The sequence below is a fragment of the Gnatocerus cornutus genome, chromosome 2 (assembly GCF_029298725.1).
Source record: "Gnatocerus cornutus isolate USDA-ARS CGAHR chromosome 2, icGnaCorn1.1, whole genome shotgun sequence".
NCBI classification, from domain to species: domain Eukaryota; kingdom Metazoa; phylum Arthropoda; class Insecta; order Coleoptera; family Tenebrionidae; genus Gnatocerus; species Gnatocerus cornutus.
Window position 1 is genome coordinate 8879928 of NC_142234.1, and position 24729 is coordinate 8904656.

Sequence of the window (24729 nt, forward strand, 5' to 3'; positions counted from 1 at the left end):
AATGTATAAAAGTAATGTAAATATCAGACCTGTTACACTGTGGAAACTAAACTCAACGATAAACCAAGCAACAATGTCTTTTATTTGACGTCTTGAAGCGGAAATTCTCGTGATATGTCAAACACCACAAACGAAAACGAATTAGAAGAAAACGAACAGAGCGAATATGACAAAGTAATGTCTATTTTGGGTGTTCTGTCAGGTAGTTATTGCAAAAATCTTATAAAACTACCAAAAGTTTAAACTTTTAGGCACAGTAGGAATCACATTCCTTATTATTTGTTGCTGTGAAATTAGCAATGACCGCAGTCCATGAAATTAATAATTGCAAATGTTTAATTTTTCTTGGCACGGAAAAAGTGGCAAAAATGAAAAAAAAGTGTAAGTGTAAGAACAACTGAACAAAAAATGGACTTGAAAGTGCTTGCAACAGTTGTGTTTAGGATTTTCTTGTGACTAAAGAAAAGGAAATTGATAATCTTTCAACAACTTTTGTATGGAGAATTTACATTTAAAGAGCCTTATAATAAATAATGGTTAAACATGCAAAAAACGTTTTCTCAATTTTAGTCTGAAAAGTCCGAAAAATACAAAATTGCTTTCAGTTAAGAGTTGGTTAAAAGTTTGCATGTAAATTCTGTGTTGGCGCTAATATCTAATACTTTAGGTAGATTGAATTTTTTTTTTGGATTTTCAAGAAGTTTAAGAATTTAGAAAGTACAATTTTTAGGTGGTTTATAAGATTGCTCATTATCAAACTTTTTACGTTCTTTTAATGTTTTACGGCACCGTTTTTGACTAAAAGTACGTTGACCGTTATCACTCAAAGTTATCAGGACAATGCAAGAATTATTTCAACAATAAAGACGCAAATTTCCAAAACGTTGCACGTCCGTCTACTAATACGTGTCAAAACATTTTAGGCCCAGCTAAGGTGGACACTTTTTAAAAATTCTCCAAAAGACGATTTTTATTGTTTCCCGCTATTTCTCAACACCGTTTGAAGAGCTCTTCTACATTTGTCTTGGTTTCTGATTCGATTTTTACCTCGATTTTTGCTAGGCTTATATTTGAGACTTACAACGTTTTGACTTTCACACTTGATTAATTTCAAATTTAGCAGATGTTTAGCAAAACCACACGCAAGACATAGATTTGGCATTATACAACCCAAATTCGAAGAAATCCTGTTTTTGCCTAAATTAGCACTTACAGCGTTTTGAAATGGCAGGCCCAATTATGTAAAAGAGCTAATTTATTATGATTATGAGTGAGTATTTGTTTGGATCTGTATTATCCCGGATTACAATCTTTGCTAATTCAAGTCAGAAACCAAAACGTTTGAAGTGGATAAAAATGTAACAAATACGAATGTATTTACAAATATAAAAAGAGTTTACATTTTTTGCCAGTAACATAGCGTATCACTTCGGTTGGAATTTCTCCTAACAAAGCAGTTTGTATCCATTCTAAGTCAGAAACAGCTCAATGAATTTGTTATAGCTTTGACGATTTCTGTTTCGGATCAATTCATACAATGCGTCTAGACGACAATTTTTTATGTTAGATGTTACCAAATAACACGCCGAATAATATTAGCAAATTAAAAATAAAACTCGCTGTTTTCAATAGTAATAAATTTGCAAAAAAAATATACAAATATACCGGTGCATAACAATCGATTTTATCATTGGCCTTTGTCTTCTTTTAAACGAATTCTGCAGAAACTTGTAACTTTATATCAATAGATGGCGCCTGAAATTCTCAATTCAAAAATCTAGAAATTAAAATGTAAAAAATTAAGCTTACGCGGGACGGTAATAAAATATAACATTTCAATAATTCTGTCATTAAATTTGAGACAAATTAAATTGTGACAATTTAAATTTAATTATTAAAATTCCTATCTTAATTAAAAAAAAGCACTTTTTTTTTAAATTTATCGTTGTCTAGAAGTACTATTAAAGCGCCATTTTGAAGGTACAAAATCGATGCATTGTCGAATTACTCAAGTTATTTTTGTCATTTACTTTAACGTTGCCATGTTAAACAAGATTATAAGAGCATAAAATCTGCTATTAAAATATTTATTGGGTGTTGTGCTTTTAGTATTAGAAAGTAAAAATATTATTAAAAAAATCTTTTAGTGCCATTTTTACACTTTATTACCACTTGTCCACCTTTTCTTAGTTTCTTCCTCTCGTTGATGTTTTATCCGCCGACACTAAAAGCTTTTAAAGAGGTTCAAGTGATTTACTTTCCCACGCGTTTTCAAAGATACTATTTTATATTGATTATTCTGTTTCTATGAGTGTAAAAAATGAACAACTGGTACAAATTACAGCTTATTATTTCTAAGTTTAAACAAGTTCTCTAACACAACTGCTTGATTTCCACTACTCTTAGAAATTCTTTATTGAGTTTTTGAAGTCTTGCAATAGTGGGATACAACCCAACTAGTTTACTGTTGTCATAGCACGGTTAAGCGTCCTCGTAAACTTCATCAAATATTGACTTTCTAATGAAAAATGGATATCTTTGGATATCATTAGGGTTGTTGCATAGAGACGCTTGCAGTTGGTCACTGAACCTGGGTCAAGAACCCGGGCAAGTGACCTGGTAAAACATACCGGTCGATACAAAAGTTTAGAAAAAAAGTTGAAAAGAAATTGCCAATCGTTCCAATATCAATTAACCAACAAAAAACATGTTGTGTTAAAATGGAATGATAACAAACAACTCGACGTGTAAATTGGAGTAGAATATTACCTCTTACAATAATATTGCTGGGAAAACTGTAAAACTTGTTTTATTTAGATTTGTCGCAAGATCTTTTATTCCACAAACCCGTCTTATGCATAATAAAAGATTTCACCCTCTCGTCCGCATCATTTTATAAAAAAACAATCAGCCTTTGATAAAAATTCTCGTTTGAAGCGTGCACTCCCTCGTGCTATTATTAGTTTGGCAACAAAAAACAGCAAAGCTATAATTTTGCCATTACGTATGTGTCAAGTTTCTATTCTACCATGTCAAGACGAGGAAGTGACCGAGGTGATATGTTTACAAACATTCGCTCTATGGATTTTCAATAAAAACATTCCACTCGGTGTTTCGATAAAAAAAGAAATTTCGTTTGCTCGGACAGGGATAACCGTAAATAAAAAAATTATTTAATGACCCGGACACGGTTTTTCCATGGAAATTCTCAAGTTTTACAGTTAAAACGGGAGAAATTTGAGGCGAATGGAAAATAAAAACAAAAGATGGTGATACTGGCGGTGTCATGGCGCCACTTTTTTTGTCGCGGTATTCGTTCTTATTTTATAACAGAAAATACTATAACAGTTTACTGGTGGACAAATAAAGAGGCCCTGATGTATAATTTTATGGCGAAAGTGTGAAGAGCTTGTAAATACGTGCATTTTTTATGAAGACTAAGGAATATAAAAGTGACCTTTTTAAGTTTATTTTTTACTTAAAAAAAAACAGTGAAATGATGAACGACCAACTTGAAGAAAATATGCAGGAATGAAATTTTAGATTTGCTGTCATCATAAATATTGCGGTTTTAATATAACAAAACTGACAAGTTAAAACAGGTATTTAATGTCAGTTATTTAATTATAACTCCAAATATTCATTATCGCAATACATTTTTTGTTAACTTTGAAACTTTCCCGGCGCATCCACCAAACTATAAATAAATGTTATCGATTGGCTTTTAAAGACTAATTAATATTAAACAAAACAGCACGTCTGCAAATTTACACGAATGAGGATAATTCAGCTCATTTATTGTCTTTCCAACGTAAACACGTTGAAAGTTTCCAACATTAAGCATGCCAGAAATTTCACAATAAATAATACCATTTTAACCGAGTTTCCATTTGAAGTATTTGCTCAACTAATGCGACCAGCTCGTGCAAGGTGTTCTCTAGGCTAACAACACAAATAACAATAAATTTATGACTAGGAGTATTATCAACAAATAAAACACATTTCGGATATCTCTGGAATCATATTTGCACGAAACGAAGGAAGTTTCAGCAGGATTTAGTGGCGTGCCGTAGAAGCTAGTCTCTATTTCAATTATTAGTTGTCAAGAAAAGAAGTAACTGATCACCACTTTTACGACTTCTAAATTTTGAATGACGGTTGGTGGTTACAGTGCTTTAATCTCTTGATTGCAAAGATAAATCAAACGCAGAGTACATTAGCACGGTCGAAATAATGTGCGTAATACAGCCTTGAATATTTAGAGGGATATTTTCGTAGTGTGGTTTAATTTTTAATTTCTCCGGGAGATTTATCAAACCCACCCCATTTTCATGATCTTTCAATTTTACGTATTTTTATTCACATGCAACGTCATAATTTGACGAAAAAAGGTCCTAATCAATAGACCTCGCCGCATTACATAATTTAATTTACATTTTGGTTTTACTATGGAAATATTATTCATTATCAAAGGATAAGCTACTTATGAACAAAACTAAAAATATTCCACGCGGGTTAAAAGGTGGATTTTAGCAAATGATGGGAAAATAGAACTTAACGTATTATTACGCAGCTAAAAGTTGAACGAAATTCTAATAATAGCAGCTACTTCCACGAGTTTTATGTAGAAATTCCTTTTTTTTTTAAATCTCAAAATGAACGTATGCTCCGAATGGTTCGAAGAGAAATGTAAAACCGGGCAAAATGCGCTATAACATTATTCAAATAAAGGAGGAACCATCAGGGTTTATGTGTGAATTCCCTGAAATGTGCTATGTATAGAGTTTACATTTGTTGAAAAATAACTCGAGTTTTGTAAAGAAAGTGGGGCAAGTTTTCGAATGAAAAGAGGCGTCAGCGTCACGAATTACGAGAAGGAAAAATTTGTTAAGTGATTTTTCCGTTTACTTTAAACTGTGAAAGTTGGCAGCTGGAACTGGTGGAGGTGTTTTGTTACGTGCTCCATTTTTCAAGATTAATTGATAAAAATAAACATGGACGTTTAATCTTTTCGAGTTACGCTTTCATAACTGTTTCCAATCTATAAATTAAAACGTGTCAAACTAATCTCGGGAGCTACAACATGGGCGGCCGAACACATAAATTTCAAGATTTATTTTTCATTAAATCTACTTTTTGTTCTTCTATTTCTCAAAAATAATAGTCGAAGAAATTTACAAACACCTGTCTTCTGTTCGAAGATGAATTTGTGCTGCTATTGAATCACGAAACATTTTTTTAATTTTTAAATTTTATGTCGACAGAACTTTGTTTTATTGACATTTAAAAACTCTCGATTTGCTAATTTCATCTTGAACACGCTCCACTTCTTGTCGTGTCACCTCTGCGTTTCGCTTCAGAAGTTGGCAATAAATCAGCGTGAACTTGAAAAAGCTCAATTTAAGTTCTATTAGTTGAAAAAGTCAACTCCATGCAAATTCCAGAAAACCAATTTGATTCATTTTAGAGAATAACTCGAAATTTTCCCTGGGGTCAAAACGTGTCTTATCAATGTTAATTTATAACGTAAAATATGGAATAAATCTCCTAAACCTTTCGTGCCTAATTTACATTTTAACCCAAGTTATTCAGTTCATTTGAACTCGATTATAAAATATATTTTCGGAGCATTTTGAGACTAGGTGCTCACATGTTTCCATCATTAAAGGATATCTCTTCACGGCTTAATGCATAAATCCCATTTAGTTGGATCTCTATAGTTAAATTGTGATTCTGTTTGCTAGTTCAGGTTACGCAAAGGATTCATTAACGTCACAATCAACTAGGAAGTGTTTTATTCACCAAGTTGGTTGGTAGCAGTTGTAGTTTAGTAATAATACCAAGTAAACATAATTTATTTTCAAACGTTGACAACAGGAAACTTTCACGGGATCAAACTAGACCCACTTATCAGAAAATTACCTGTTATGGAATTTTAACAAAACCATAAATCTTCACCGATAGTCGTGCCATTAATCCATGTCGTGCAATTTTTGGCCGAAATCGCGTTTGGAAAGTAGCCACAAAGCCGATTCTGACGCGACTTACGTTAATTCACATTTGGGAAAATTATGTGAGGGAAAAAAAGCAGAACTCTTTCAACAAGATAGAGTAAATGGATCTAAATTAATCTTTAGTTTGTGAGCTAAATATAAAAACCGAAAACTAAAAAAATAATAGTAAATGGTGTATTTCTTTTTGAGTACTTTACGCCTTGACCACTTTTTTTATTGTTTCAAAGTTGAATTAATCGGATCAACTACAAAAGCATGAGATTATAAAATGGTAGAGACGCCGGCGCCGCACGCCGTGCAAACAACTTCCCAAAAACTGTTACTCATATTTGTATTATAAGGACTGAGTTTGGCACGCAGTCGTTTCTTCAAAAACACTGACAGAGTAGTTTTTAGCATGGCATCCGTAACGACTCATTTTTACTGTAGAACTAATCTGACATTGTAGTAATTACCACCATTAGCACATTTGTACCTCTTTTTCCTTCAGGTTCCTCACACTACCACTGATCTCATGCTGCGTGTTATTTCTACGCAAATGAAATAAAAAACTTGGCAGTCTAGACGGCGCGTATTGCTATTCCGGATGAACAATAATTCGTCCGAAACACAAATCGCAAAGTTGATGAAATAATACAGTGATCTGTTTCTGACAAGCGGAATTAAAATACAAAACAGCACGACGAAGTATTAAAAAACTAAAGTAACCCGCTTGATATTAAAATGCCATGCAAACAATTTTAGGTCATGGTTAAAGAAATGATTTGGATCGAGTTTTTAAGTTGCACTTATTTATGATAACAATCTTAGGGGAACGCAAAGTTTACATTTCATTACTTTGGAATGTGTTGCTTTGTTAATGGGTGCTTTCAGTCGGAATTGGAGAAGTTTTTCAGTTTGATTTAATGTGACAGGTTCTTGTTTGCAGGATTGAGGACGAGGTGGTGATATGTAGTTTGATCATCAATCAATTGGATCATTATTTCACTTTCAGAGGGTGACAGAGGGTGGATACTGAACTGTCTGCGATTGTTTTTCGACTAATTTAATAAAACTGTGGTAGAATTCAAAAAGAGTTCTGTTTCAGAAATCTTTCTTAATTAATTCGTGAAATATTTGTTTGAAACCTTCAGCGTCTTTATGCTGCCAAGACAATAAATGAGCCAAATTATCTTCATTCTGATAAATTTACTGATGAGCTATTTCGCTTAATATTAATTAGTGGCGAAAAACCAAATCGATATAATTAAAAATGGTGGATGCGCCGGGCGAATTTTTCCACTTTTCTCCAATAACAAATTAATTTAATGTACATTCAATGTAAAATGGTGTTGAAGGCCATAACAATTTTTATTTTATTTAAGAACACTCTTTTCATTTTAGCTTCTATAATACACGTCCGCACTCACTAATGTCTTTAAAATAGCCGATAAGCAGTCATTTTTCATATTTCCAGACATTTCTCTTTATTACATCGTTATAATAACAAGCGACCGCTATAAATGACACTGAAAGAAAAACCATGAAGGGCGAAAAAATTGCATATCCAGCAGATCGATGACAGTTGAGACAAAGAAAAAAATTACTTAAAAGTCACAAAGTGATCAGTTTTCTTGAAGAATCCGAATTAATCATTTGAGCAAAGATAAAAGAATTTAAACGCTGAGATAAAGTGCTTTGTTGAAAGTAATCACCATCTATTTGTACAAAAAAAATCAATTTTCTTAGCACAAGACGGTTGTGAACTGGTAGTATTTGTCAGAACTCAACGTTAAATATTACAAAAGCCATAAATATTCCTGTAGAAATCGACCAAAGCCTGCATTTGTCTGAATCGTAATTACACAATTTATATAAAAATCTGAGTTTTTAGTTCACATTTTTTAAACTGGTTTTAAACATAAGTACAGCGAGAAAAAAAATATATTCAAGTCCTCATATTCTTGTACAAAAACAACACAAGCACAATAAACTCAAAAGACATTTTATTAGTTTATATCACCTTGAGGAGCAAAGCTTGCAAATAGAAGATCGCCGCTCGACAACTTATGTCACCAAAGACATTGGTAGGGTCCCTCATCGTAAACTTTCCCGCCATAACAGCAAGCACATCTAGTCCTCGTAATAATCCTCCAGGTATGTACACCGTGTACGGTTCAGGTGTTTCAGCAATTTTCCGTCTGAGTATGGAATCGATCGTTCAAAGCGCAGCTCGCCTTCCTCAACGCGACCGGTTGGCTCAGTTTGTGTGCGTTCGGCTTCCCAGAAACTCGCTTTGCACCCTCTGTGTACACATTGTTCTACTTAAAACTACGATGCGTCGTCGCTTCTTAATCTAATCTAATATTTTTTTCAAGTTTTGGTGTGATCGGCTTTCATTTTCGGATCAAATCATGTTGTTGTTTATAGCACTGTTGTTCTTAGAGCGGTTGTTGTGTTGTACAGGACTATTGGTCAATCCGTCAAGTCCGGGAGATCCGGCACCGGGAAGATCGCCAGGACCACCGAAAACTACGGCGATGATGCTAGGAAATGAATGCGAAGTGGAAGGAAATGTTAAGGAGATGGATGACGGTGACGAGGTGGTGGAGATCGCTGTGACTCATAAACTTTTCAAGACGGAGGTGGTGGTGCCAGGAATCGAATATCAGGGTACGTAACAAGTTTGGGGAATAGACAATACACATATTTCACCAGTTTTGGATAACAGTGGAATTGAGGATATACATTAAGATGACAAAAGTTGCATTGTTGGTAGAACAAAACAATTCAGTGTCCAACTCAAATTTGGAGTTATTGGAATATGCGCATAATATTATTACATATTTATTAAATCATTATAATTTTTGATATTTAATAATTTATATAGGTAAATTAAAAATGTTTATTTATTTACTCGTTTGTTTTTGTTGGAATAAAACAAGTGGAATTTAACGCGGGAACAATCAAATATGTACAACTCGATATAAAGTTAATTAAACAAGTAAGAAAAAAATAGAAAGAATAATTATTTCAATAGCTGTGCTTTAAACACAAATATATTCACAAAAACTAAATATGTATATTGCGGCGTAAGTTTTTATGTGAAAACTTCACATTAAAGTCAAAATGTTTTCCAATTTTTTATTTCGTTTTTTTTGTTCTTTGCTGACACATTTTGGCTTTGAATGTTAATGAAACTTCAAAGTAAATACCTAGTATATAAATTTTCAGGAATTTAATTTCAATTGATTGACTGCTTCTTCATATGTAGAGAGAAACCAAAATTTATAATAATTATGTACTTTGTATTATAAAGAAACGAAGTTTAATTTTTTTTTTCATTGAGTAATAAAACAACTTACATTACATTACATCACATTGCATTGCATTTTTAAGATTTTCTTATAATAAAATTTACTATACATTTGCATATACAGAGTGTCCCAGAACTCATGACCCATAGAGCAAAGGAGGGTGTCGACAGCAATACAGATAGTAAATTTTAAAACAAAAATTAATAGTTTAATAGTATTCGAGAAAGGATATAAAATTAACAACCAATCCCGGAAGCCTATTCTAGAGATGGAGTAAAATATCCTAAACAACGAAAGTGTAATGTTTATCTGTTCAATGAATGATATTATGTGTCCATAGTTACCGATTTTCAAATACGGCTCTGCTTCGAGATTGGCTACCGATTTTTCGTCTTAACTCAATTATTTTTTGAGCAAAAAAGTTTTGTTTTAAATTTTGTGTTCAGAATTGTTGCTTTCATAAGTCTTTTTTCTCTGGGCCATGAGTTCTGGGACAGCCTGTATTTTCGATAAATTATATTACAAAAAACAAAACAGCACAAAATACTTCAAACTAACAGCACTACTTTTGTTGCTTTGGTTACACACTCTACTGTACGGACAAAATATTTTCGTTCAGACCTTTGCATTTGGTTTCTCCCGGCGCCTCCACCATTTTTAGTCTAAAAAAATATTCTGGAAGCATTGTTAACTTAAATGTTAAGGTACATTAAAATTCATTAGGATTCAAAGGCATATTTAAATTTTTATAGGCCTTGCAAATTTGTGTAAATAAATTCAAAAATAATTCTAAAAAAAAAGTGAATTATTCAATTAATTTGTTGGGTATCATACAATATACAATTATTGCAATTATGCAGTTAGCGTTTTTTAGAAACACTTACTGTTCATATCAAAAAACTTTTTTGCGAGTTTTTGTTTTAGTTGTGCTTGTGTTTTTATTATCTTTAAACATATTTTCCAAGAGATAATGCTTGTGCAGTTGAATTTTCCATTGACTGAACCAAAGTGTCGAAATAAACAAACGTTTTATGAAGGTAATGTCATATTAAACATGTATTCGAGAAGTCACTTTAAACATAATAAACTGACCTTTTAGATGTTAATTACTTTTTTGTTGTACAAGTATTGCCCACATAAGCTATGAAATGAAACGAGCTTTTGCGTCATTTATGAAGATATTAAAAGTTTATGATTAAAGTCAATGATTCATTACAACATTATGTATACGTTTTGTTTAAAATTACTAAAGTTTAGGCATGATTTTGCGAAAAAAGTCGTTGCGTGGCTTTAAATGGGTATAAACTTCAGATATGGTAATTACGAGTCAGCAAGTTGGAAATGAAATAAGTAAGTGTGTCACAGATATGTCGCTAAGACTACTCAGTTTGTAACGCCAAAGCTCGGCATTTAAATTAATTCTTTACACGCTGAGACTAAAGTTGTCATTTTAACATTCTGTGGTCGCATAACCTGGCTTCCTGATGAGATAAACGACCAGCTATAAATCCTTTTTCACGCAACATAAACATGTTTTTCGTACAATGCGAGAAAAGTTTACAACTAATTTAAGAGACCAATAATAAATGCAAGTATCTCTAAAAATCTCACTATTCTTCCCTGCACAATCTGCTTTTTCTTGTAAGAAGGCACCATAAAAAGGAGGGTTCACTGTCATCTATGACGAACGAGAACCAATGAATAAAGTTTCTTTATTAAGACCAAGAGCGCACACAATAAATGGGTCAAGTTTCAAGCTTTCTTTTTATATTTATGATTTTGTTTTCGTTCGGATATAGAGCCTATTTATAAAGGAGACACCGCGTTATGTTTTACAAATTAAATTAATTTATGACCGGACAAAAGTCGGAAAATTATACACTTGGTCATTATTATTGATGTCGTGTCTCGATGAAATTGAAATTTTCAACTGGAGCGTGCTCTAATTAACATGCATTACTCAGTACACGCTTTCAAGAAATTGCTTGCTCCATTAGTACAAAAACGCTTTTGTACAATTTTCATTTTGTCCTCTTGCAATGATCAAAACCACGAACTAATTCTGTTAATAAGATAAACATTGTTGCAATTCTCCTGGATAATTAAACTTGCGATGATGGCGCAACTAAGTTACTGACAAAATCGAGTTGCTAACATGAAAACTGAAGTTTTTCAAGTAATTTTCGTTGAGACAGCGCTGTCAGACTTGGGATTTGTCATCAATCAGCTAATTGACCACTTCCGCTTCTTGCAACATGTAATTAATAAAGCGTGATTAATTAAATTCTCGCGAGATCTGAACAATTCTTGCTTACGTTAACTTGGTTGTAATGCAAAGATTAATTACGGGAAACTTGAAGGAAATTTTGAGTGATAGTGTTAGCTTAGTATAGGTGGTTTCCAGAAGAGGACGAAGGATCAAGGACTTTAAGACAACATATTATCTGTCATTTACATATTATTCTAATTTCTATTAAATGCTATACAGGGTGTCCCAGAACTCGCGCCCCAGAGAGCAAGGGAGGGTGCCGACAGCAATACAGATGGTAAATTTCAAAACAAAAATTGACTAAGTTTAATAGTATTCAAGAACTGATAAAAAGTTAACAACCAATCCCGAAAGCTTATTCGAGAAATGGAGTAAATGGCCATCTCAATTTCCTAGGCAACGAGAGTCTAATTTTCATCTGACCAATGAATGATAGTATGTGTCCATAGTTACCAATTTTCAAATTCTGTTCAGCTTCAGGATTGGCTACAGTTTTTTTGTCTTATCTCGGTTATATTTTGAGCTAAAAAAATATGGTTTCCAAATTTTGGTTCAGAATTATTGCCTCCATAAGCCCTTTTTCTCTGGGGCGCGAGTTCTGGGACACCCTGTATACTGTAAAATAGTTAGAATTTAATTTTATTTGAAATACACTTAGCGTAATGGTTTCTGTGTTAAATGCGACTAATTTTCTAAATAGCGGATTATATCTGTGACAAATATGCTTTTCTTGTCTCAACGTCTTAGTGGTGGCAAGAATCAGTAATAAGCTGATTTACCTAATTAGCACTGAGGAATCAAAATAAGTACTAAAAACCGCCTTCTTGGTTCCTTTACATTACCGAAAGCTTTACGACATTAAAACTTAGTGCATGGCATAATGTAAAACATTATTCAAATTAACATCATTTCAAGCGAGATCACAGCCTGAAACACATTCACCACACCTTTTACTTGCTCACTCCACTTCTTGTTTCTCAGCGTCTGAACCACAATGCCTCACTTTTAATTAAAATAATTTATATATCAAGAACGCAAAATGCTCGAGCGAGTTACTGTTTATAATGAATTAATGATACACGAAAAATTGATTTTCACTTTCTTTTTATACGACCTCTCAAGATGAATTGTTTATGGAAACATTTAGCGCGTGAATAGTTACTAGGGTGAAATACGCACTGAATTTTTTACGAATTCGACGAAAGACTCACATAAATCTTTTTTTTCTGTGTATTAAGATAAGACAAGAAGTGGGCACAACCAACGTTCTAATTTGGCGAATAGGACAATCTGAGGATTTCCCTGGAATTAATGAGGGATAGACCGCCCTATTTTAATCAGGATTTTGTATAATTTATAAAGTAATCACGTACGTATTATGACAAAAATTAAATGAAACCACAAGTTTTAATTACAAATTTCGTCATTTTGATGGATTATTTTAGTACGGAAGCACCAATGCTGCAGTAAAAGCCCTTTAATTCATTCCAAAATTAAAATCAATTAATACCTTTATTAGCCTGCACGCGGTTTTAATTTCATAACTCAGTCCTGATTCAAGCACCTGTCAGCTTAACCGCCGTCATTTTTATTAATTTATTTCAATTTTACCTTGGATTTTCAACGTGATCATAAAGCATCCGGTAATTTTACCTCGTAAATAATGCACTAGTCAAATCCTCTCGTAACTTCTATATGAAAGTTTTGTACAAATCTGAATAGGGTGTCCAATGAAATATGCATGTTCAACACAGATTGCATATTTCCTGTTTTTCTTTACAGTGGAACAATGTTATTTTATGACCGGTCGATTCTGCAATCCTGAAAGCCATAAATGTTAAATTATCAAATTCATGAGAGTGAAGTGAATTTATGAAAGTGGAAACAGGAGAAAGATTTTATAGTATTTCGCTGCGCAAAAAACATATCGTTAAATGGTTAGGTCCAGTGATTTGCCATAAAAAGAGTTTGTTTTTTGATACCACTTGTAGAATAAAGGACTGTCTTACAATAATAACAAGGAGTTGAGAGAGTGGGCATAATTCCACTTGTAGTTTATTTACTCTTTCATCGCCCAAAGCTCATAATCCCTCCAATCCGACTTACCATTAAAAAATTACAATGTTTTTCTAAAGTATTCCACCGAGATCACTATGCCATATCTTCTCTAAACAAAACGTTACTGTAAACATCATTATAAAATTTCCAAGGCACTGGTCCAACTTCCTTCTCAACGGTCTCCTGGTATCGTATTCAATTTAGCAAATGCACATTCAATTAGGACTTCAGCCGTGGTGTAAATTAATCAGTCGTGGAGACGATGAATTATGGGACATCTCCTGCATGGAAAACTAATTCGAAGTTTTCCCAATACTCCTCTTAATCTAGATACTCCCGCCGAAACGAACCAAATTTCCTTCGAAACTAGGACGCGATGATGCTATTAACCCAATTACAGGATTTTATTTAAAGTCATGTGAAATGACCAATAATAGGCGCCTTCATTGATTTCCACAAGCACGCCAACAATGACGTACCAGATTCCTAGTGGCAGCAAAAATTCGACCGTTTCTCGGAGCGAATCCGTTCAAGATAGAAATGAGGGTTTTTGCTTTCTTTGTCAAGACAAGTACCGATAACTGAAAGAAAAACATGTCATCGTTATCTCTTATTTCTGCGAAGCTTTGGCGATGCAAATTCGGATTTAAAAAATCAAACGGATTTGTGTCGAGCTAAAGTTGACGGAGCATTTTAATACCTTCTGTTTACATTACTTGAAAACAGTTCGTTAAGAAAACATGTTTCCATGCTTTTAACGTCGAATTTGAGGAAATGTAGCTTAAGTGCACGTTCTTGTGGTCTTCTTCTTAATTGTATTTCTCAACTAACGGTATTTTCTCGTTTAGAAACAATTATTTTAAGTTATTCATGACGGTAATTAATTTATTGATTCTGTGTGCTACTCGCCAGTTTTAATTTGTGACAATTTTCGGCCATGTACTTTTAAAAGGTTAAAGTTCACTGTTGCCAGATTAAGGTTAAAAGTTTAACTTGAATAAGCACGTCACTATAAAGTGCTCTAAATAATGCAAAATGTTCCGAATGAACACTTATTGTAAGCGCAGCAGTAAGAGTAAAAAGATGGAATAAAAAATTCATTTGCATTGCTTTAGATTTTAAAGTCTAGAATTAAGGTCAGTCTTTAGAAACTTGGAAAATAATAGAGAATCTGGGCAAAGAACTGCGGAATAGACAAAATCCAAATGGAATCAATACTTGATACAATCTCTGTGTGTATTTTTTATTTTGTAAAGTGCATAATTATCAGAATGTTGTTACTTTTTTCTAGTTAATTCATTGATTATATTCCGACTTGAATTAATAAGCCTCACACTGGAGGTCATTTTCGTAATTTTATCGTGTTTTATATGTAAAAACTTTCATTATCCAAACACTGGACACGTCGTGATTATTAGCTCTCGTAAAAACTGGTCAGTTTTGACCTGTTTATTACGGATGCCAAATGCAATTTTATCTGATATCAAAAACCGGGTTGACCCGGCGCATCCACCATTTTAATCAATTTTACATTACACTTTTATGAGTAGACTCAAACATATCCACTGTCAAAAATTGCCGAAAAATTACTCAATAAAGCACTTTTGTTCGCTTTTTACATTGTGAAAGGACCGAGTATTCAGTTAATGGTTTGTTTGAAATAATATCTCCGCGTGCCTTCCACCAAGTTGTTATCACAATCAATATGTTTGTTAGCTCTAAACTCTGCAATATCAATTTGTAACAAACGCGTAAACAAGTTTGACATTTAAAAAGTTTTTTCGTTGATTGAAAGGCATGGTTTCATAAATATTTAAAGTTTCATTTAATGCGATCACGAAAGTTTCCAATTTAATCAGCATAGTATTAAGAACGGATAAGGGAACAAATTTCTTAACATAGATCTTTGAAAGTGCGTTAAGGAAATTCAAAAAGAGACGCGTAATTCAAGTAGAAAATTGAATCAAGAGACGTCACTGAATACTGCAATAAAACGTCTAAAAATGGAGATATGTTTCTGTGTTATCTGTAATTTATCGGAAACGCAGGAACAGTGGGCTTTGTGCATTTTCAGCCCCTATAAATCTGGGAGCAGTCCATAAATCCTTCTAATCCTCCGCACACAGGCGTTGATTTAACGAAAATATGTCTAAATCCTGTGTTTACCTTTACGTCCAATATTTAATTTGTTGCTTTATTATCGACTTAATTAAACAGGAAACCCGTTTCTTTGCAAAAACTCAGACGTATGTTAATTTGAATTATTGACTTTCTATTTTGATACGCATCACTGGTTTATAGCGCTTTGTAAACAACCACCCTCATGGAGACTATTCTATAACATTGTCTGTGGCAACGCAATCGTATAATGTCTAGGCCAGGTTATAAATCAGGTGCAAGAAAAAAGCTTCGCGTATAAATTATAGGCATATTAAGTCCTCAATGTAAAGGACTTTTCAAGAACTTCTTTGCAAAAAACAAAGCCGAAATAAAAAATTTAATTAAAAAGATTTCACACCTTTCGATGGGACTCTAATTCAAAAATATACCTCAGAGAGACAATTAGATATCTGAAAATTTTAAATCAAATCCATGTAGGCTGTCTGGGCATGTTTTAAATTCATTTTAGCCTGCACAAAAAGAGGAGCTTTGGGAGCAATAATTCACGCTTCGGATTTCAATAAAAACTTGAAATTAATTTATTTTCTAATTTGGACAGTGACAATGGTAATTTGCACTGTGGTATTTTCACAACACTATTCCTGTTATTTTTATGAGTGCTTATTACACGTATTGTGTGGAATAGTTCAATTCCAACAAAATTAATTTCACCATAAAGCCTAACGACGAATTTTATGAGCTGGATTAAAACAGGCTTTATTAGCGGCAGCCGGATCTAATTGGGTTTTTTATTTAAGTATTGATTAAAGGATTATTTAAAATAAAACATAAAATGTAAATAGCTAAAAAGGACGGTGTTTAAAGAGAGGGTTGGGTGAACAAAACACAGATGGTTTTTAAATTGAGCCGAACAAAAAAAAAGCAAATAAATCGTTAATTTCTTCTAATTTGTTATTCGTTTTTTGTAAAAATTGTTTAGATATCAAACTTTGCAGGATAATTAACCGAAAACTTGACAAGCAAATCCGTATTTCAGTGGTCAACTGAACCTACAATATTCCCGTTGTTTCGCTCAGATTTTAATGCTCTCAAAGGAATTCGCCAATGTGGCTGAAAATGCAAGTTTTCGAGAGATTGTAAACAGTTTTTGCGGTTTATAAAAAATCTGCTGCAATAACAAAGCACAAGAAATAGGCTTCCAATCAGCTTCAAAAATAAAACATAAACTATTTCAGTCAAAACCGCGTTACTTCCCAACCTTTCCACAAAGTTGAAAGCTTTTCCATTCAAAATCCGATTCTAATTTAGTCCCTCACAAAAAGCCCAGAAATCGTGCTCCCATAATACATAACCAGCCCCTAAATTGATGAGTTGAGCCAAAGTTAAGCGACTTCCACAACGGATCAATAATCTTACATAACAACTTTACCGACGACTTTCTTTATCAAATTTTTTCGCACTATAAAGGTCCGATTCGTGACCCTTTTTATCATTTATCGCCTTAGGATTGACCATTGTTTTCCAAGTAAATCTAATCTTATGTCGTGACGCGGTATTTAACAATTACGTCACGCATGAGCACCACAAATAACCTGCAGCTACCCTACGTGGTCAATAGTTTTGACGTCATTGGCTCACCTGATGTAATTGGATTAGTAGAAACGCTGCTTAAGATGTGTAGGTGGGGAAGATCATCCCGAGCCTTCCTCCATTTTTAAGCCAATCGAAGGAGATGCACGTGTTGTTTTTATAATTGAAACATTACGTATTCTGAAGGCAAAGTCGGGGAAGTTTAAAAAGGGTCGCCGTTTCGTTGGAAGGAAAAATAAGCCGAGTAATGTCGGTGAAATTTGATGAACGACTAACGAATGTATTGTTGTGGTTATTTAAAATACCATCCACTAATCATCCACTAATCTTGTTAGCGCTGTAGAGCTGCATGGATGAGCTGCTATTTTCGTTTTACGAACTTTGGCTGAATATTTTTCCCATAATAAACTTTTAATATGCTACTTTACGACCCTATAAAACCATACCAATTTATCTTAGCAGAGCTATTTTACCCCACATACCTGAATTCGTAATTCCGATCAATGAACAACCTCAATGAAAAGTACAACATTCGTGACGTCAAAGCTACGTTTCGGCTAAATAATAAATAAAGTCTTTGCATGCTCTACAATCGTACGACCTATTGAAAAGCTGAGCCTAGTATAAATTAGATTGGGCAGACATTCATAAAATTTGTTTATGGTCTGCCTCGGTTTAAACTAAGCTTTTAAACAAAAGGAAAGGGTTCAGAGGCTAATCAACCTCGATCTTGAAAATGTTTAGAGATAAATACTCTAATTCAATGTAAACACGGGAAAAAGCGGTTTAGATAATCTACATCCACCTTTAGTTTCGTGTTAAAACACCTGCAAGCCGGAGAATAACAAACTGGTTTGGTTAAAATCACAGAAAAAGGGTAATTGCGTTTTTTAATTAAAATTTTTCGCCGCATTGAACTACTCTCATGGATATTTGCATTTGAAATTTCCTAATTCGATTGATCGTGGATATAAAGCTTTATGACAACAATAACGGAATTTCTCTTTTCTGTTTTCATAACCGTTTGTGGAAAGCTCCAAGAAAATTGCTAACGACATTATCTTTTCTTTGTTAGAGATCGTTTAAAATGTATTTCTACAGATTTCGCCCAAGGCCACACGTAATTATTTCATTATGAAATTAGTCTTCAAACGGATATCATTAAACATTGTTCTTAACGATAAACATTGGGAATACACATCCCATCATTTTAATTAAACATTATTCTCTGAAGACCTGTGTTGAAAATCGCTCATTAATTAAAAAGCCGGTGCGGACTAATTTAAGTTGAGGAAATTATTTGCAAGGCAATTACGAATTTATACAAATTAGTCCAGCAAATGTAGGTTATTAAATAAATTGCTAAACTAATTTTGCAATTTTCCCAGCGCCACCATCAATATTACAATCTCCATAAGTCGCTGTTTTTTTAATTTTGACAGCGCAGGTAGCTCCAATATATCTCTTGTATATTAGCTCATGAATGTTGCATCAGACGTAGACTCGAGTTATCTTTCATTTGATACCAGAGCTTTACATCACAAGAAGCAGACATTAATTTTTCAACGATATCGATGCAAATTTTCCGAAGCGCGCACAAAAATATATCTACAATAACATTAGCTTTACATAAAAACGTCATAAATTTCGTTTCGGAGTGTGAAGGATGAACTGGCGACATTTAAACTAATATAAAAACATTCGAGAAAAGAAACTAAGTGGAATTTTACGTTCGTCGGCGTAGATATGACAGAAATTCAAATAACAACTTTGTTTAAATTATTTTGAGAGGAAGTGAAGGCTGTTTAACGCATGAAAGACAACGACATTTCGATTGGATACTTTTTGCTAACGGATAAAGTTTTATGCCAATAAAAGTTCGAGAAACGATGCGATAAATAATAAGTGGGGGCTACTGTGAAAGAGTGGAAGAGTGAAAGAGTGGAACGAGAAAAAGGTTTGTAAAGATAAATGAAGCTAAGGTGAAAGTTTTCTTTGTGACTTAGAAAGTTAGCGGGAAGAGAGCTAAAATGACTACAAACATCTTATGAAAGATTTAAAAATATCGGCAGCATAGCAAATACAAATTTAAGCCAATTATGTATTGATAAAAAGGTTTTTTTTGATATAAATAAAATATTTATAGGATAAAATGGCATAAATAAACAGGAAAATTCAGTAATTAAAAATGAGGTGATTATAGGTATCTATCTATATCGAATTACAATAACGAAATGCAATTTCGAAACTAACTAATTAACCAATTAAGTTTCGTTTTTATGTGCTTATAAGTATTTCAACAAATGACAATTTATTAGATTGATACGCAAAATATGTAAAGTACAACAAAAAGTATTGTTGTTCATTTGTGGAGCTGACATTTCGGTCCTGTTGCCTAAGAAATTAAAATAGCTTTTTATTTCACGCCTGTTCTACCTATGCAAAAGCTTTTAGGATTGGCTATCAGTTTTTCCTCCTTGTTTAAATACTATTAAACTTAGACCATTTTGGTTTTAAATTTGCAATCTGTATTTATGTCGGCACTTCCTTTTGCTCTCTGGGGTCATGAGTTCTGTAACACCTGTATATTTAAAAATGATGGAAGCGTCGGAATAATATTGATAGCTTTCTTAAAAAATTAAATTGCTACAACAGCCATTAATGAATATACGTAAATAAAAAACGACAATAAAAATGCCAAAGTTGAACAGAAATGTCCACACTCAGTAACCAACAAACAACCCTGAAATATTCCATAAATTACGATCTCACCTTGTTATTAAAAATGTCAATACTAATTTACCCCCAACCGCTATAATATAGCAAGTCACGCCTTTATTGCATCAACCCCATCCAGCGCTAATCCAGTCCATAACCCCCTTAAAAGTCAACGCTGCACTCCTGCCATTTGCACACAGATTTACAGGTAATCGATTTAAACAATGACGTCACATCCTTATCCTTAGTTCAGCGACCTGGGACGCCGGATGCACGTCCATTTTGTTTGAATTGGACCATGTTGCTTTCACATTTCCTTTTGGTGGCACCAAATTTAATAAATAAATCGAGATTTCCTTGGATGTGTTCTCAAAAGATTTTTCGGCGACCGTACTGTAATAATTGAAGTTGGAGACTTTCAGAGCTAATGCGGGTTGTGGGTATTGTCCACGAGGGTAGTTTTGGGTTTATACAGATTTTTACAAGCGGGTAGTTTGGAATAATAGGCACAAAAACATAAAAAGTTGGAACACGTCAGTTTATCGTTGGGTTAAGAGGTGAAGGGGTAATTTACACAGAAGGTAATTGCGTGACTTTTAAGTGCATGTTGACACATAATTGGAATTTATTTTATTGGAAAAAAACAGGAAAGCTGATGGACAATAGAGGTAAAAATTCCCAACTCAGTGTTTTGGTGGAAAAAATAACAAGTGGAAACTCTTATCTTTAGCTCACAAAAAGCTTCTCAATACTTCAAATTCCACTTACCGCCTCAAAACTTTAAAAAGTCACAAGTGCTTCCACATCTCCATTTAGTTTCGCTTCGACTAAAAATGGCAGTCCACTGTAATAATTATGAAGATGGTATTGAACCGTAGTTTAAAGACTTTGCCTTGATCTAATTAAAGCTTCTAGAAATGTAAAGTTATATAACTCCGAGACGGCTACATTCGTTTCCTATTTATATACAATATTCTAAACGAGCTTTGAATAGAAACTCATTAAACTTTTCCATCTGGAATATAAAGAAACGCTTCACACCACTCGAATCGAGTGTTTTAACCCAGTTCTGTTCGATGCAATGGTAAAAAGTGATTAATGAGGGACATTAGTACGAGTAAAAACACATCCCTTACTTACTGTTGTTTTAAGCAAAATTATGAGGAGCACTTAGATTTATTATGATTGTTATCAAGAATTAAACGAGAGCTCGGGGAAACTTTTGGGAGTGGATTTATGAAACAGATGTACAGGTAAATAGATAACTTGATGTAGCTCAGAACTTTTTATAGCAGCAAAACTGTCGGCAAAAAATGGTGAATGCGCTGAAGTTAGATATAATTCGAAAATAAATGTTTGAGAATGGATAATAATACTCTTAACTTTTTTTATGTGTTTTAAAAACAGATCAAGAACACTAAAAAAGACAATCTGCAATATTTTTTCAAACACGTTTTGTACTAACCAGAATAAATTCAACTCATGTTTTTTAAATTGGTTTGTTTTCTCCATCTCTACTAAGCAATGTTGAATCGTAACTGTTAATTAAATTATACATTTAAATTTATAACTAAAAGCGTTTAAACTTTGACAGTTTAAAACGCATCCATTTATCAACATTTCATGAATTTCTATATTTCTACAGGATCATTGTAACCACAACAAATTTAAGCCTTCCAAAAACAAAACACAAATGGTTCATCTGTTTGATCCTGCATTTAACAAATTTGCGTAATTATTCATTCATGTCCCATTTTAAACATTTTAACTATACTCGTGTCACAATTTCATTCCATTAGTAAATTTATTATTCATCGAGGACAAGTAATTGGCACTTTCATATTAAATTAAATCAATATTTGATCTGACACATTTTTATCGTTGTGGTTAACGCAGATTGTCTTCACTCTAATTAAACGAAAGTAGTATTAAAGTTAACGCAGCGTCTCTTCATTTTAAGGTCGGTTTTCTTTTAATTACATTCTCAAAGTTACAGCTGTTTCTTTAAATTTAGCGTTCGAAACAAAGCCTGTTTTTTGGTGTTGTTTTATTTATAGCAAACACTATTTCCTAATGGACTTCTGGACAAAGTAAAATCCGAAAAACAGTTTGTTTGTGAAAAGTTTCATGTCCAAACAAATTTTTCTTCCGATTATCGCGAATTTGAGCATAAACAGTGTTTTGCTCGACTAAACAACGAAATACGAGTACATTGTAAACTCCGCACACTAAATTAATTAAACAGTGAGTGTAGCACTTGGAATAGCAGAGTTGGGAGTAGATTAGAACATTTCCGTAAGGACAAAATGTGATACTCTGGGTGAAACAATATTATCTCTAGACAGTAAATATTTATTTATTAATTTAGTAGAAAAGCACAAGAAGAAGAATAAAAAGCGACTAAAAAGAGATTTTTTTTTATTGGGCTGTGTAGGATTTCGATTCGAGAGGTTGTTTTTACGTTCCACTGAACTACTCGAAGATTGAATCGAGGCATCTGCCTATTGTAGAACGTTAGAATGGATGATGGTCTTCAGGGCATTCTCATCAATCTAGACGTGATTCAGAGCACCTCGAACAACCATGAAAACGACCTTTGATTAAGATTTACAGACGTGGTGGAGGAGCTCATCTTGAAAATTGGCGACCATATTCAAATTAGAGTGATCTGTTTTGAGCCTGATGGATGGTACAATTTGAATACAAATTACGAAATTGTTTCATGTAAATGATAAATTCTTAATAAAAAAACTGGGCGCATCTACAAATACTTTTTTTAACATTACCTTTTCCTTACTTATTTTTGTTAAGTTAAACAATTTTCCAAAACTCTACAGGAATCATTGAGACCAAATTAAAAATGAAATTTTAGCTTATTCCTGAATAAAGCGACATCTTTAATTCTTCCAATTAGGACAGAATATTTTCATTTTCAATAAATGGCTAATTAGCGCATTCACGAGAATATTTTTTAATTAATAACAAGCAGCCTGTTCGTTTTATTTACCGTGAAAAACAATAAAGTAGACCGGAAAGCGTAATATATATCATGTATTCGAGTGGGTTACAAAGTTTTTAAAGGATAAACCAATTTACAACGCCTAGGACTGCAGATGTACGTTTACAGCATTCGAATTTAACATTTTGTCGACAGAACACGTCATCCATGTGGCCATGTATTTCTTGATATCTAATAAGAGAAAGCATTAGATATAAAAATGATGTCTCAGTATTTTTAAACTTTTCTTTCTCCACAAATTTATATCAAACTTTTAAGCGCTTATTTTTAAAGTGTCGGGATTATAATAACCCCTTGTTTTTCTGCCCTAAAAACTCTATTTTCCGCCCTTAATCTGACGCCGGCAAATTCTTCAACTCTTTGTAAGCTAATCCTATAATTCTACCAACTTTGCCTCTTGACAACAAAAATACTACTATATTTTAAGAGCCGTGGACTATTGTTTCTAAGTATTTTTTAATGTTATCCCATTTAAGATGTGTCACTGATATTTTGTTGTATTGATTCCAGTCATATTGAAGAGAATAAAGGAAGGACCCGTCATAGCTTTCACAATAAAATCCAGAGTCGACGAGTTTCCAATGGGCAAATTCATCAATAACGAATTGAATTGCCGACCACACGTCTTTAAAAGTCAATTGAAAGACTCACTAACGGTAAACTGGACCATGGAGGTCAACGAGGCTTTTCAAACCACAAATCTCACCTTCGAGTAAGTGTTATTTGAACCCAAAAGGCCGCAGCTGCACAATATCGAAACAGTTATCCATTTTTCATTTTTGCGCAGAGATAAAGTTGCATTTCAGCACAGCTTGCTAATATCTACCAACCACTGTATGAATGAAATTACATCAGCTCAACGATATTTGCATATTTAGCCCATCAAGCTACTGGCTAACCGAAATTTAACTGGGATCTCGATTAGTGTTTCAGTTTATCTAATATGTCATGAAACGGCTTCCGGAGATATGGAAATTGCTCCTGTTCGAAGTTGTCAAGAAGTTGTGGCAAACCTCGAGAATTACGGGCACAATAAGCGCCTAGTTATTTAAATAAATCATGAGTTTAGTCCGGTGGAAATTACACTCCGGAAGTCACACTTTAATGGAACATTTTATGCATATTCAACATGTGGGTAGTTGAAACATTTTTTATCGTTGACCACACCCAAGCCTGCTTATGAAGTTTTATTATAAAGTTGGACCGCAAAAATGTATCGATCGACAAGAGTTTATTATTTTGGGTCGGATTAAACAAAAAAAAGAATGGGAGAGTGAGTGGAATGTCCCGGCGCATCCACCATTTATGACTTTTATACAACACCGCAAAATACAATATATTTCGAATCAATTAGGCTCCTCTGTGCTATAATGATCATTATAAATGCAAATTTTTGTTGGAAGCTGGAAGTTTTGTTTATGTATCTTGACAAATTTATGTTCAAAGAACGACCGAGTGTATTCAAATGATGAACCTAAAAATAAAGCATTTCAATGGAAATTCACTTCCATTAATTTGCAAAACATATATTTAACAGAAGCAGTCTGAATTTAGAAATAAAACAAAGTAAGAAACTTATTTAGATTATCATGAGTTACTAGATCATCGCGGTTACTTTCTGAAGCATCTGTTATTATTTTATGA

General features: G+C 33.4%; 1 protein-coding gene across 4 annotated transcripts in view; it reads left to right on the plus strand.

Annotated features, from left to right (window-relative positions):
• Positions 1-8261: 8261 nt before the first annotated feature.
• Positions 8262-24729, plus strand: part of LOC148178698 (uncharacterized) — a 44039-nt gene continuing 27571 nt past the window's right edge. For all 4 annotated transcript variants that reach the window (XM_088031447.1, XM_088031448.1, XM_088031449.1 and 1 more), the window contains exons 1-2: positions 8262-8666; positions 23596-23797. In XM_088031447.1, coding sequence (XP_087887573.1) covers positions 8408-8666; positions 23596-23797 — 461 coding nt within the window. In that variant the 5' untranslated portion in view covers positions 8262-8407. The remainder of the gene's footprint in view (positions 8667-23595; positions 23798-24729) is intronic.